This window comes from Salmo salar, chromosome ssa14 (assembly GCF_905237065.1).
Source record: "Salmo salar chromosome ssa14, Ssal_v3.1, whole genome shotgun sequence".
Lineage (NCBI taxonomy): Eukaryota > Metazoa > Chordata > Actinopteri > Salmoniformes > Salmonidae > Salmo > Salmo salar.
In genome coordinates this window covers 86,766,408-86,780,767 of record NC_059455.1, presented here as the reverse complement: position 1 = coordinate 86,780,767, position 14,360 = coordinate 86,766,408, and the positions used below count along the sequence as shown (strand labels likewise).

At 44.7% G+C, this 14,360-nt stretch overlaps 1 protein-coding gene across 1 annotated transcript in view; it reads right to left on the bottom strand.

Moving 5' to 3' along the window:
* hibadha (3-hydroxyisobutyrate dehydrogenase a) overlaps window positions 1-14,360 on the bottom strand; it is a 51,552-nt gene that overhangs the window by 18,706 nt on the left and 18,486 nt on the right. Inside the window, exons 5-6 of the mRNA XM_014142939.2 lie at window positions 5,424-5,557; window positions 5,218-5,294 (exon numbers count right to left, since the gene is read on the bottom strand). Of these exons, the coding sequence (XP_013998414.1) occupies window positions 5,218-5,294; window positions 5,424-5,557 (211 nt within the window). The remainder of the gene's footprint in view (window positions 1-5,217; window positions 5,295-5,423; window positions 5,558-14,360) is intronic.

Genomic DNA, 14,360 nt, shown 5'->3' with positions numbered 1-14,360 from the left:
CTTTTGATGACTTCTGTAACCGTAATAGCCTTGGTTTCATGCATGTCAACGTTAGAAGCATCCTCCCTAAGTTTGTTTTATTCACTGCTTTAGCACACTCTGCCAACCCGGATGTCCTAGCTGTGTCTGAATCTTGGCTTAGAAGTCCACCAAAAACTCTGAAATCTTCATTCCTAACTACAACGTTTTCAGACAAGATAGAACGACCAAAGGGGGCGGTGTTGCAATCTACTGCAGAGATAGCCTGCAGAGCTCTGTCCTGCTATCCAGGTCTGTACCCAAACAATTTGAACTTTTACTTTTAAAAATCCACCTCTCCAAAAACAAGTCTCTCACCGTCGCCGCCTGCTATAGACCCCCCTCGGCCCCTAGCTGTGCTCTGGACACCATATGTGAACTGATTGCCCCCCATCTATCTTCAGAGCTCGTGCTTCTAGGTGATCTAAACTGGGACATGCTTAACACCCCAGCCATCCTACAATCCAAGCTTGATGCCCTCAATCTCACACAAATTATTAATGAACCCACCAGGTACAACCCCAAAGCCGCAAACACTGGCACCCTCATAGATATCATCCTAACCAACGTGCCCTCTAAATACACCTCTGCTGTTTTCAACCAAGATCTCAGCGATCACTGCCTCATTGCCTGCACCCGTAATGGGTCAGCGGTCAAACGACCTCCACTCATCACTGTCAAACGCTCCCTGAAACATTTCAACGAGCAAGCCTTTCTAATCGACCTGGCCCTGGTATCCTGGAAAGATATTGACCTCATCCCGTCAGTAGAGGATGCCTGGTTATTTTTTTAAATGCCTTCCTCACCATCTTAAATAAGCATGCCCCTTTCAAGAAATTTAGAACCAGGAACAGATATAGCCCTTGGTTCTCCCCAGACCTGACTGCCCTTAACCAACACAAAAATATCCTGTGGCGTTCTGCATTAGCATCGAACTGCCCCCGCGATATGCAACTTTTCAGAGAAGTTAGAAACCAATACACACAGGCAGTTAGAAACGCCAAGGCTAGCTTTTTCAAACAGAAATTTGCTTCCTGCAACTCAAACTCTAAAAAGTTCTGGGACACTGTAAAGTCCACGGAGAATAAGAACACCTCCTCCCAACTGCCCACTGCACTGAGGATAGGAAACTCTGTCACCACCGATAAGCCCACTATAATTGAGAATTTCAATAAGTATTTTTCTACGGCTGGCCATGCTTTCCACCTAACTACCCCTACTGCATTCAACAGCACTGCACCCCCCACAGCTACTCGCCCAAGCCTCCCCCATTTCTCCTTCTCCCAAATCCATTCAGCTGATGTTCTGAAAGAGCTGCAAAATCTGGACCCCTACAAATCAGCTGGGCTTGACAATCTGGACCCTTTCTTTCTAAAATTATCTGCCGAAATTATTGCAACCCCTATTACTAGCCTGTTCAACCTCTCTTTCGTGTCGTCTGAGATTCCCATAGATTGGAAAGCAGCTGCTGTCATCCCCCTCTTCAAAGGAGGTGACACTCTTGACCCAAATTGCTACAGACCTATATCCATCCTACCCTGCCTTTCTAAGGTCTTCGAAAGCCAAGTCAACAAAAAGATTACCGACCATTTCGAATCCCACCGCACCCTCTCCACTATGCAATCTGGTTTCAGAGCTGGTCATGGGTGCACCTCAGCCACGCTCAAGGTCCTAAACGACATCGTAACCGCCATCGATAAGAAACAATACTGTGCTGCCATATTCATTGACCTGGCCAAAGCTTTTGACTCTGTTAATCACCACATCCTCATCGGCAGACTCAGTAGCCTTGGTTTCTCAAACGATTGCGTCGCCTGGTTCACCAACTACTTCTCTGATAGATTTCAGTGTGTCAAATCGGAGGGCCTGCTGTCCGGACCTCTGGCAGTCTCTATGAGGGTACCACAGGGTTCAATTCTTGGGCCAACTCTTTTCTCTGTATACATCAATGATGTCGCTCTTGCTGCTGGTGAATCTCTGATCCACCTCTACGCAGACGACACCATTCTGTATACTTCTGGCCCTTCTTTGGACACTGTGTTAACAACCCTCCAGACGAGCTTCAATGCCATACAACTCTCCTTCCGTGGTCTCCAACTGCTCCTAAATACAAGTAAAACTAAATGCATGCTCTTCAACCGATCGCTGCCTGCACCTGCCCGCCTGTCCAGCATCACTTCTCTGGACGGTTCTGACTTAGAATTTGTGGATAACTACAAATACCTAGGTGTCTGGTTAGACTGTAAACTCTCCTTCCAGACTCACATCAATCATCTCTAATCCAAAGTTAAATCTAGAATTGGCTTCCTATTTCGCAACAAAGCATCCTTCACTCATGCTGCCAAACATACCCTCGTAAAACTGACCATCCTACCAATCCTCGACTTCGGCGATGTCATTTACAAAATAGCCTCCAATACCCTACTCAACAAGCTGGATGCAGTCTATCACAGTGCCATCCGTTTTGTCACCAAAGCCCCATATACTACCCACCACTGCGACCTGTACACTCTCGTTGGCTGGCCTTTGCTTCATAATCGTCGCCAAACACATTGGCTCCAGGTCATCTACAAGACCCTGCTAGGTAAAGTCCCCCCTTATCTCTGCTCACTGGTCACCATAGCAGCACCCACCAGCAGCACGCGCTCCAGCAGGTATATCTCTCTGGTCACCCCTAAAGCCAACTCCTCCTTTGGTCATCTCTCCTTCCAGTTCTCTGCTGCCAATGACTGGAACGAACTACAAAAATCTTAAACTGGAAACACATCTCCCTCACTAGCTTTAAGCACCAGCTATCAGAGCAGCTCCCAGATCACTGCACCTGTACATAGCCCATCTATAATTTAGCCCAAACTACTACCTCTTCCCCTACTGTATTTATTTATTTTATTTATTATTTTGCTCCTTTGCACCATATTATTTATATTTTAACTTTGAACTTTCTTCAAATTATAATTCTACCATTCCAGTGTTTTACTTGCTATACTTTATTTACTTTGCCACCATGGCCTTTTTTTGCCTTTACCTCCCTTATCTCACATCATTTGCTCACATTGTATATAGTCTAATTTTTGTCTACTGTATCATTGATTGTATGTTGTTTTACTCCATGTGTAACTCTGTGTTTTTGTATGTTGTCGAACTGCTTTGCTTTATCTTGGCCAGGTCGCAATTGTAAATGAGAACTTGTTCTCAACTTGCCTACCTGGTTAAGTAAAGGTGAAATAAATAAAAAATAAAAAAATAAACTCAATTCGCCGTGTTTGGAGGAAGAGGAATGCTGCCTATGACCCCAAGAACACCATCCCCACCGTCAAGCATGGAGGTGGAAACATTATGCTTTGGGGGTGTTTTTCTGCTAAGGGGACAGGACAACTTCACCGCATCAAAGGGACGATGGACGGGGCCATGTACCGTCAAATCTTGGGTGAGAACCTCCTTCCCTCAGCCAGGGCATTGAAAATGGGTCGTGGATGGGTATTCCAGCATGACAATGACCCAAAACACATGGCCAAGGCAACAAAGGAGTGGCTCAAGAAGAAGCACATTAAGGTCCTGGAGTGGCCTAGCCAGTCTCCAGACCTTAATCCCATAGAACATTTGTGGAGGGAGCTGAAGTTTCGAGTTGCCAAACGTCAGCCTCGAAACCTTAATGACTTGGAGAAGATCTGCAAAGAGGAGTGGGACAAAATCCCTCCTGAGATGTGTGCAAACCTGGTGGCCAACTACAAGAAACGTCTGACCTCTGTGATTGCCAACAAGGGTTTTGCCACCAAGTACTAAATCATGTTTTGCAGAGGGGTCAAATACTTATTTCCCTCATTAAAATGCAAATCATTTTATAACATTTTTGACATGCGTTTTTCTGGATTGTTTTGTTGTTATTCTGTCTCTCACTGTTCAAATAAACCTACCATTAAAATTATAGACTGATCATTTCTTTGTCAGTGGGCAAACGTACAAAATCAGCAGGGGATCAAATACTTTCCCCCCCCCTCACTGTAACATGAGCACATACAACTAACACACACAAAATACACTGTCACACAAACACACATTGCTTGACTAGAGGCCAGACACACCAGAGAGGGAAATAGATGGATCCTTTACAACCCCAATAACAGCAGCAGAAATAGCAGGGCAGAGAGGGATGGGGAATGTAGTTTTACAGTCTTATCCACTGAGGCAATGTCAGAGATATGTAGTTTGTAAGCAGGGCTGGTTTGTCAGGGCTGGGAGCAGTGCATGTTGGGATATGTAGTTTGTAAGCAGCAGCTGGTTGTGACGAGGCTGCATTAAGAGCTCAACCAGTAGATGTAAATGAGTGTCTGCCCCCTCATCAGTCTCTTGCTACCACTGACAGGTCTGAGACTGGGTGGTCTGACCCCCTCATCAGTCTCTTGCTACCACTGACAGGTCTGAGACTGGGTGGTCTGACCCCCTCATCAGTCTCTTGCTACCCCTGACAGGTCTGAGACTGGGTGGTCAAACCTCCCCTGCCACCAACTATCCTCCTCTGTCACTTTGCCCCCATCTCAAAACACAGAAGGCAAAATCAACACACAGGTCCAATTGGAGACCTGGTAAAGACATGGTCAGGTAAATCACAGCGAGACAGTGAAGGTTGGAGACCTGGTAAAGACATGGTCAGGTAAATCACAGCGAGACAGTGAAGGTTGGAGACCTGGTAAAGACATGGTCAGGTAAATCACAGCGAGACAGTGAAGGTTGGAGACCTGGTAAAGACATGGTCAGGTAAATCACAGCGAGACAGTGAAGGTTGGAGACCTGGTAAAGACATGGTCAGGTAAATCACAGCGAGACAGTGAAGGTTGGAGACCTGGTAAAGACATGGTCAGGTAAATCACAGCGAGACAGTGAAGGTTGGAGACCTGGTAAAGACATGGTCAGGTAAATCACAGCGAGACAGTGAAGGTTGGAGACCTGGTAAAGACATGGTCAGGTAAATCACAGCGAGACAGTGAAGGTTGGAGACCTGGTAAAGACATGGTCAGGTAAATCACAGCGAGACAGTGAAGGTTGGAGACCTGGTAAAGACATGGTCAGGTAAATCACAGCGAGACAGTGAAGGTTGGAGACCTGGTAAAGACATGGTCAGGTAAATCACAGCGAGACAGTGAAGGGTGAATAGAAGTGACTCCAACAGATCTAGGCTGGCTAACAGGTAGTTGACTCTACCTGATTCCGAGGTTCATGGTCTCTGCAGTCCCGATCATCCCAATCGCTAACAGCATGTTGTTACAGATCTTAGCTGCCTGTGAGACAAAAAAGCTGAATTATTCGAATACATTTCTGTGAGAGTGACCAAGTGTACAATAGTGTTTGAGTGTATGAAAATGGTACATTTGTATACAAACTTGTAAGTACACTAGAGTGTTAGTTACCTGTCCTGTGCCAACCTGTCCGCAGTACACTACATTAGCTCCCATACAGGTGAGCAGTTCCTGGGCGGCAGTGTACTCCTCCTCAACCCCTCCTACCATGAAGGTTAGCTTAGCCAAGCTGGCTGCTCCCACACCTACAAACACATAATACATGGTCACTACACACTAGTGTTGAACGATACTGAAACGTCTGTACTCTTTAGATACTAGAACATGAAAAGCAGTCCAGTGGAATTTATTTTTACTTTAGGTACTTCTGTCCCACGGATTATGTCTCTCTATCAGAACAGCCGATGTCCACTTATAGCATGCGCGTGCCTGCTCCAATCATTCCACACAGACGTTAACACACTTGAATATGCGACACGGCATATCGAAATGCTGAAACTCTTAATTACTGTTCGCAAAACAATGTCCATACAGGCTAGAACACGTCACATTGAAAGAAGATACTGGTAGCTACAAGCTAACTTTCCTAGATAGCTTACAGCTGAAGCTAACATCAATTCATTACCTGAGTACTTCGTTTGTGATAACATGCAGAACCATAATGCAAAATAGGCTGATTTCAAAGCTGATTGACAGCAAAACTTCATTCATTCAGTCAGTCTCACACATCTCTCCCAAAGATGACTTATTTCCTAAATGTTTGTGAAAACTGGGCTCCGATTGGCCCTCTTGCCTTGAATGACGTCATTACAGATCAAATCAAATTCCATCGGTCGCATACACATATTTATCAGATGTTATTGGTCACATACACATATTTATCAGATGTTATTGGTCACACGTACACATATTTATCAGATGTTATTGGTCACACGTACACATATTTATCAGATGTTATTGGTCACATATTTATCAGATGTTATTGGTCACATACACATATTTATCAGATGTTATTGGTCAGATACACATATTTATCAGATGTTATTGGTCACACGTACACATGTTATTGGTCACACGTACACATGTTTATCAGATGTTATTGGTCACACACATATTTATCAGATGTTACTGGTCACACGTACACATATTTATCAGATGTTACTGGTCACACGTACACATATTTATCAGATGTTACTGGTCACACGTACACATATTTATCAGATGTTACTGGTCACACGTACACATATTTATCAGATGTTACTGGTCACACGTACACATATTTATCAGATGTTATTGGTCACACGTACACATATTTATCAGATGTTATTGGTCACACGTACACATATTTATCAGATGTTATTGGTCACACACACATATTTATCAGATGTTATTGGTCACACACACATATTTATCAGATGTTATTGGTCACACACACATATTTATCAGATGTTATTGGTCACATACACATATTTATCAGATGTTATTGGTCACATACACATATTTATCAGATGTTATTGGTCACATACACATATTTATCAGATGTTATTGGTCACACACATATTTATCAGATGTTATTGGTCACGTACACATGTTTATCAGATGTTATTGGTCACGTACACATGTTTATCAGATGTTATTGGTCACGTACACATGTTTATCAGATGTTATTGGTCACACACATATTTATCAGATGTTATTGGTCACACACATATTTATCAGATGTTATTGGTCACACGTACACATATTTATCAGATGTTATTGGTCACACACACATATTTATCAGATGTTATTGGTCACATACACATATTTATCAGATGTTATTGGTCACGTACACATGTTTATCAGATGTTATTGGTCACGTACACATGTTTATCAGATGTTATTGGTCACATACACATATTTATCAGATGTTATTGGTCACACATATTTATCAGATGTTATTGGTCACGTACACATATTTATCAGATGTTATTGGTCACACACACATATTTATCAGATGTTATTGGTCACACACACATATTTATCAGATGTTATTGGTCACACACACATATTTATCAGATGTTATTGGTCACACACACATATTTATCAGATGTTATTGGTCACACACACATATTTATCAGATGTTATTGGTCACACGTACACATATTTATCAGATGTTATTGGTCACACGTACACATATTTATCAGATGTTATTGGTCACACGTACACATATTTATCAGATGTTATTGGTCACACACACATATTTATCAGATGTTACTGGTCACACGTACACATATTTATCAGATGTTACTGGTCACACGTACACATATTTATCAGATGTTATTGGTCACGTACACATATTTATCAGATGTTATTGGTCACACGTACACATATTTATCAGATGTTATTGGTCACACGTACACATATTTATCAGATGTTATTGGTCACACGTACACATATTTATCAGATGTTATTGGTCACACACACATATTTATCAGATGTTACTGGTCACACACACATATTTATCAGATGTTATTGGTCACGTACACATATTTATCAGATGTTATTGGTCAGATACACATATTTATCAGATGTTATTGGTCACGTACACATATTTATCAGATGTTATTGGTCACACACACATATTTATCAGATGTTACTGGTCACACACACATATTTATCAGATGTTATTGGTCACGTACACATATTTATCAGATGTTATTGGTCAGATACACATATTTATCAGATGTTATTGGTCACGTACACATGTTCATCAGATGTTATTGGTCACATACACATATTTATCAGATGTTATTGGTCACGTACACATATTTATCAGATGTTATTGGTCACATACACATGTTCATCAGATGTTATTGGTCACATACACATGTTTATCAGATGTTATTGGTCACGTACACATGTTCATCAGATGTTATTGGTCACGTACACATGTTTATCAGATGTTATTGCGGGTGTAGAGAAATGCTTATGTTCCTAACTCCAACAGTGCAGTAATATTTAACACACAAATCTAAAAAAGTTCAATAATGTCATTAAGAAATATTAGGATGAGCAATGTCTGAGACCGTGGTGTGTGTACCAGTTTTTCTTTATTTGTACCATTTTCCACATTGTAGAATAATAGTGAAGACATCAAAACTATGAAATAACATGTATGCAATCATTAAGTAACCAAAAAAAGTGTTTAACAAATCAAAATATTTAGATTCTTCAAAGTAGCCACCCTTTGCCTTGATGACAGCTTTGCACACTCTTGGCATTCTCTCAACCAGCTTCATGAGGTAGTCACCTGAAATGCATTTAAATTAACAGGTGTGCCTTGTTAAAAGCAAATTTGTGGAATTTCTTTCCTTCTTAATGCATTTGAGCCAATCAGTTGTGTAGTTACAAGGTTGGGGTGGTATACAGAAGTTGGCCCTATTTGGTAAAAGACCAAGTCCATATTATTGTCAAGAAGGTCAGTCAAACTGGAACATTTTTAGAACTTTGAAAGTTTCTTCAAGTGCAGTCGCAAAAACCATCAAGCGCTATGATGCATCTGTAATTAATTTTGATGTTTAGTCAAGGTCTTAGTCGCGCAATTTTACATGTAACCAAGATGTTTTGTGCACTATTTCTCAAGTGAAAAAATGTGCAGGAAAACAAGTCGTCTCTTGCTGAATGACAACAAATACTTAATTGAAGAATCTCTACTGTTCTAATAATTTTTTATATTTATTTAACTACGCAAGTCAGTTAAGAACAAATTCTTATTTTCAATGATGGCCTAGGACCAGTGGGTTAACTGCCTTGTTCAGGGGCAGAACGACAGATTTTTACCTTTCGGTTACTAGTCCTACGCTCTAACCACTAGGCTACCTGCAGCCCCTTGTTAACCAATCACTGACAAAGGGGTGTCCGAACTTGGGCTTGGCTCAGGAAATAATGTGCACATGAACAGCCATCTAGACACATTGCTAGATGGTTCACCAATGACAGCCTTATGTAATCCCAAAAACATCATGTCAGTCTCATGACAGTGTTGCCAGAAAGCTCTCTCAGGACTAGTACAAGACTCCTCGATAGCAGTCAGATTATTTTGTTTGGTCTATGGAGCTCAGTGATGGTTAATTTGTAGAGACATCACAATCTTTTCTGCTCTGGGAAAGGGGTGTGTGTCGTGATGGGACAGGACAGGATTGTCGAGAGCGGCACACCAGAGGGACGGGGGAGTCTTTAAAAGCCGATTGTCCCCATCATCCTGCACACGACCCCCATGGGCCTCCATCCTCCTTACGCCACCCCTTTCTCCTTCACACACACAAACAACTATACCCCACCACCAAAACCAGGCCGACAGCTGTGCCTGAGGCTACCCCCTTAGAAACACCCCCCGGGGGTATCAGTGACAGCCGTGAGGGTAATTAACTTTACACTTTATCATGTTCAATTAGGCCTCACACACACACTCCCCCATCCCTCCCAGTGCCTGATGGCTTAAGGAGCGTTCCATGTTTTAGCAAGGACCTCTCCACCCCCCAACGGGTCCTGATGACACAGATAGATGACCAGAGACGTGCCAGATAGATTAACACAGGAATAAAACTGTTAAAACGGAGGCGGAACCCTCGCTCCCAAATCTCATCTGCCACAGCCCAGCCCCTTAATATACCATTGATTAACCCCTAAACATACATCCGCGCACACGAACACAGGCAGGCAGGCAAATTGTTGGTAGCTGTAAGTATTCAAAGAGCACAGCTCTTCAATACTGTAATCCTAGTGACAGGTAAACAAATGAAAAGCACCACCATCATCATGTTGAGCTGTGCTTGGTAAGTGGACAGGACAGTGTCCCCTACACTGCATCCCACAACACCAAAAGAGCACTACGCCTTAGCCACACTGTTAGAGGAGTGTATCAACAGTCTTAGTAATGTGTGTGTGTGTGTGTGTGTGTGTGTGGTGTGTGAAATCAGTCTTCAGGGTGCTGTGTAGCTCTAATGAAAGGCCTCTTGATGGTGAAGGCCTAATCATGTTGCTGTTAATAATTAAAGAGGAATTAGGAGGGAGAGAAAATAGCTGAAACTACACAACCAGGAGGAGAGGAGAGGAGAGTGGAGGAGAGGAGAGAGAGGGAGAAAATAGCTGAAACTACACAACCAGGAGGAGAGGAGAGTGTGGAGGAGAGGAGAGAGTGGAGGAGGAGAGAGAGGGAGACAATAGCTGAAACTACACAACCAGGAGGAGAGGAGAGGAGAGTGGAGGAGAGGAGAGAGAGGGAGAAAATAGCTGAAACTACACAACCAGGAGGAGAGGAGAGTGTGGAGGAGAGGAGAGAGTGGAGGAGGAGAGAGAGGGAGACAATAGCTGAAACTACACAACCAGGAGGAGAGGAGAGTGTGGAGGAGAGGAGAATGTGGAGGAGAGGAGGGAGTGGGAGAAAATAGCTGAAACTACACAACCAGGAGGAGAGGAGAGTGTGGAGGAGAGGAGAGAGTGGAGGAGGAGGGAGTGGGAGAAAATAGCTGAAACTACACAACCAGGAGGAGAGGAGAGTGTGGAGGAGAGGAGAGAGTGGAGGAGGAGGGAGTGGGAGAAAATAGCTGAAACTACACAACCAGGAGGAGAGGAGAGTGTGGAGGAGAGGAGAGTGTGGAGGAGAGGAGGGAGTGGGAGAAAATAGCTGAAACTACACAACCAGGAGGAGAGGAGAGTGGAGGAGAGGAGAGTGTGGAGGAGAGGAGAGAGGGAGAAAATAGCTGAAACTACACAACCAGAAGGAGAGAGTGGAGGAGAGAGAGGAGGAGAAGAGAGAGAGGGAGAAAATAGCTGAAACTACACAACCAGGAGGAGAGGAGAGAGAGGAGGAGAAGAGAGAGAGGGAGAAAATAGATGAAACTACACAACCAGGAGGAGAGGAGAGAGAGGGAGAAAATAGATGAAACTACACAACCAGAAGGAGAGGAGAGTGTGGAGGAGAGGAGAGTGTGGAGAGGAGAGAGGGAGAAAATAGCTGAAACTACACAACCAGGAGGAGAGGAGAGAGTGGAGGAGAGGAGGGTGTGGAGGAGAGGAGAGAGAGGGAGAAAATAGCTGAAACTACACAACCAGGAGGAGAGGAGAGTGTGGAGGAGAGGAGAGTGTGGAGGAGAGGAGAGTGTGGAGACGAGAGAGGGAGAAAATAGATTAAACTACACAACCAGAAGGAGAGGAGAGAGTGGAGGAGAGGAGAGTGTGGAGGAGAGGAGAGTGTGGAGAGGAGAGAGGGAGAAAATAGATGAAACTACACAACCAGGAGGAGAGGAGAGAGTGGAGGAGAGGAGAGTGTGGAGGAGAGGAGAGTGGAGGAGAGGAGGGTGTGGAGGAGAGGAGAGAGAGGGAGAAAATAGCTGAAACTACACAACCAGGAGGAGAGGAGAGAGTGGAGGAGGGTGTGGAGGAGAGGAGAGAGAGGGAGACAATAGCTGAAACTACACAACCAGGAGGAGAGGAGAGTGTGGAGGAGAGGAGAGAGTGGGAGAAAATAGCTGAAACTACACAACCAGGAGGAGAGGAGAGTGTGGAGGAGAGGAGAGTGTGGAGAGGAGAGAGGGAGAAAATAGCTGAAACTACACAACCAGGAGGAGAGGAGAGAGTGGAGGAGAGGAGGGTGTGGAGGAGAGGAGAGAGAGGGAGAAAATAGCTGAAACTACACAACCAGGAGGAGAGGAGAGTGTGGAGGAGAGGAGAGTGTGGAGGAGAGGAGAGTGTGGAGACGAGAGAGGGAGAAAATAGATGAAACTACACAACCAGGAGGAGAGGAGAGAGTGGAGGAGAGGAGAGTGTGGAGGAGAGGAGAGTGGAGGAGAGGAGGGTGTGGAGGAGAGGAGAGAGAGGGAGAAAATAGCTGAAACTACACAACCAGGAGGAGAGGAGAGAGTGGAGGAGGGTGTGGAGGAGAGGAGAGAGAGGGAGACAATAGCTGAAACTACACAACCAGGAGGAGAGGAGAGTGTGGAGGAGAGGAGAGAGTGGGAGAAAATAGCTGAAACTACACAACCAGGAGGAGAGGAGAGTGTGGAGGAGAGGAGGGTGTGGAGGAGAGGAGAGAGAGGGAGAAAATAGCTGAAACTACACAACCAGGAGGAGAGGAGAGAGTGGAGGAGAGAGTGGAGGAGAGAAGAGAGAGGGTGAAAATAGCTGAAACTACACAACCAGGAGGAGAGGAGAGTGTGGAGGAGAGGAGAGAGTGGAGGAGAGGAGAGAGTGGAGGAGAGGAGGGAGTGGAGGAGAGGAGAGAGCGAGAAAATAGATGAAACTACACAACCAGGAGAGGAGAGGAGAGTGTGGAGGAGAGGAGAGTGTGGAGGAGAGGAGAGTGTGGAGGAGAGGAGAGTGTGGAGGAGAGGAGAGTGTGGAGGAGAGGAGGGAGTGGAGGAGAGGAGAGAGCGAGAAAATAGATGAAATTACACAACCAGAAGGAGAGGAGAGGAGTGTGGAGGAGAGGAGAGTGTGGAGGAGAGGAGAGTGTGGAGGAGAGGAGAGTGTGGAGGAGAGGACAGTGCGCGTGATGCAGCAGTGACAGCCTGTCAGGCCACATAATGAACCCCGTCCATACTGCAGCAGCTGACTATGGAGCACAACACACGGTCCACACACACACAGGTCTTACATAACAGGGAGAGAGAAGGCTCTATATCTTAGAGACTGAGATTTTCTGAATCCAATCACCATGCATACAACCATCAACAGTCACACTAATAAGGCCAATATAATGCTGACAGAACCAAAGTCAAGCAGCATGGTACACTTCCACTGGTTCATTAGACTGGGGACAGGATCACTAAAGAGAAGAGACTATTGATATCACAGTCAACATGCTGATCAATATACATCTCTACACATGGAGAGGGGGAGATAAAGAGAGAGGGGGAGATAAAGAGAGAGCGGGAGAGAGAGGGAAGAAATAGCAGAGGGGGAGAGGAGAGATGGCAGAGAAAAGGAGAGATGGCAGAGAAAAGGAGAGTGGGGAGCAGAGGGAAAAACAGAGATGGAGGGAAAGAAAGAGCAGAAAAGAAAGAGAAATATGAGAACAAGAGATGGGGAGAGAGAGAGAAAGAGAGAGGCGGAATACTTTCTGTCCACTCCTTCCCTCGCTCCCCCTCTCAGATGAACTAATCACCCATAATAAGCTCTTCTGATCCGTAGTGGATTTCTAGAAACAGTGACAGAGGGATGATGAAAGATCGCCGTGCAGGAAGAAGAATAACATCATTAGCATAACAGAGAAGGAGAGAGAGTGTGTCTTCTTGCAAATATGTGTGTGTGTGTGTGTGTGTGTGTGTGTGTGTGTGTGTGTGTGTGTGTGTGTGTGTGTGTGTGTATAGGGGCGTCCCGTGGTCCGGTCGGTCCTGTCAGAGACGGATTAAACAGGAATCCTAATGAGGCTGTGGGGGATTTGGGGAACACGTTGGGAACTTCACCATGAACCGCCCTGTCCTATCCATCTCACAGAAAAATGACACTCCTGCATTGTTAAAAACAGACTTACAACGCATTGCCCCCCAGGTCTAGCTGATGTACATCTGCCCAGAGAGAGAAAGAGGGTGAGAAACAGAGAGAGGGATAAACTGAAGGGGGAGAGAGAATGTATAGTGAGGTAATGGGAGTGAGTGGCAAAGACAGAGACCAGGATAGCTGTGCCTCTGAACTCTGAGAAACAATTCCCTTGGGAAAGAGCAGACAAGAGTCCCTCTTATCATGTTCCAGGGACAAGTTATGGTTGGCCAACATAAAACCCAGATACCCAGTGGAACTAGCCTGACCACAGTTCAACCACAGTGAGCTGGCATTGGTATTAATGACCGTTAGAGAGAGGGGCCAGCCAAAGCCACTCTTAGTCTAACATGGTGGGAGATAGATTTAGTGACTATGTGGGAGGCTGGGTACAAAGATATACCCTTTCCTTGTTTCCTTGCCTTCAGGGAGAGAAAGCATCTCAATACCCTAAAGAGGTTTCCTTTCCTTGTCTCCTCCTCTACGTCAAGGAAAGAGGGTGAGGTGGGGTGAGACGGGGAAAGGAGA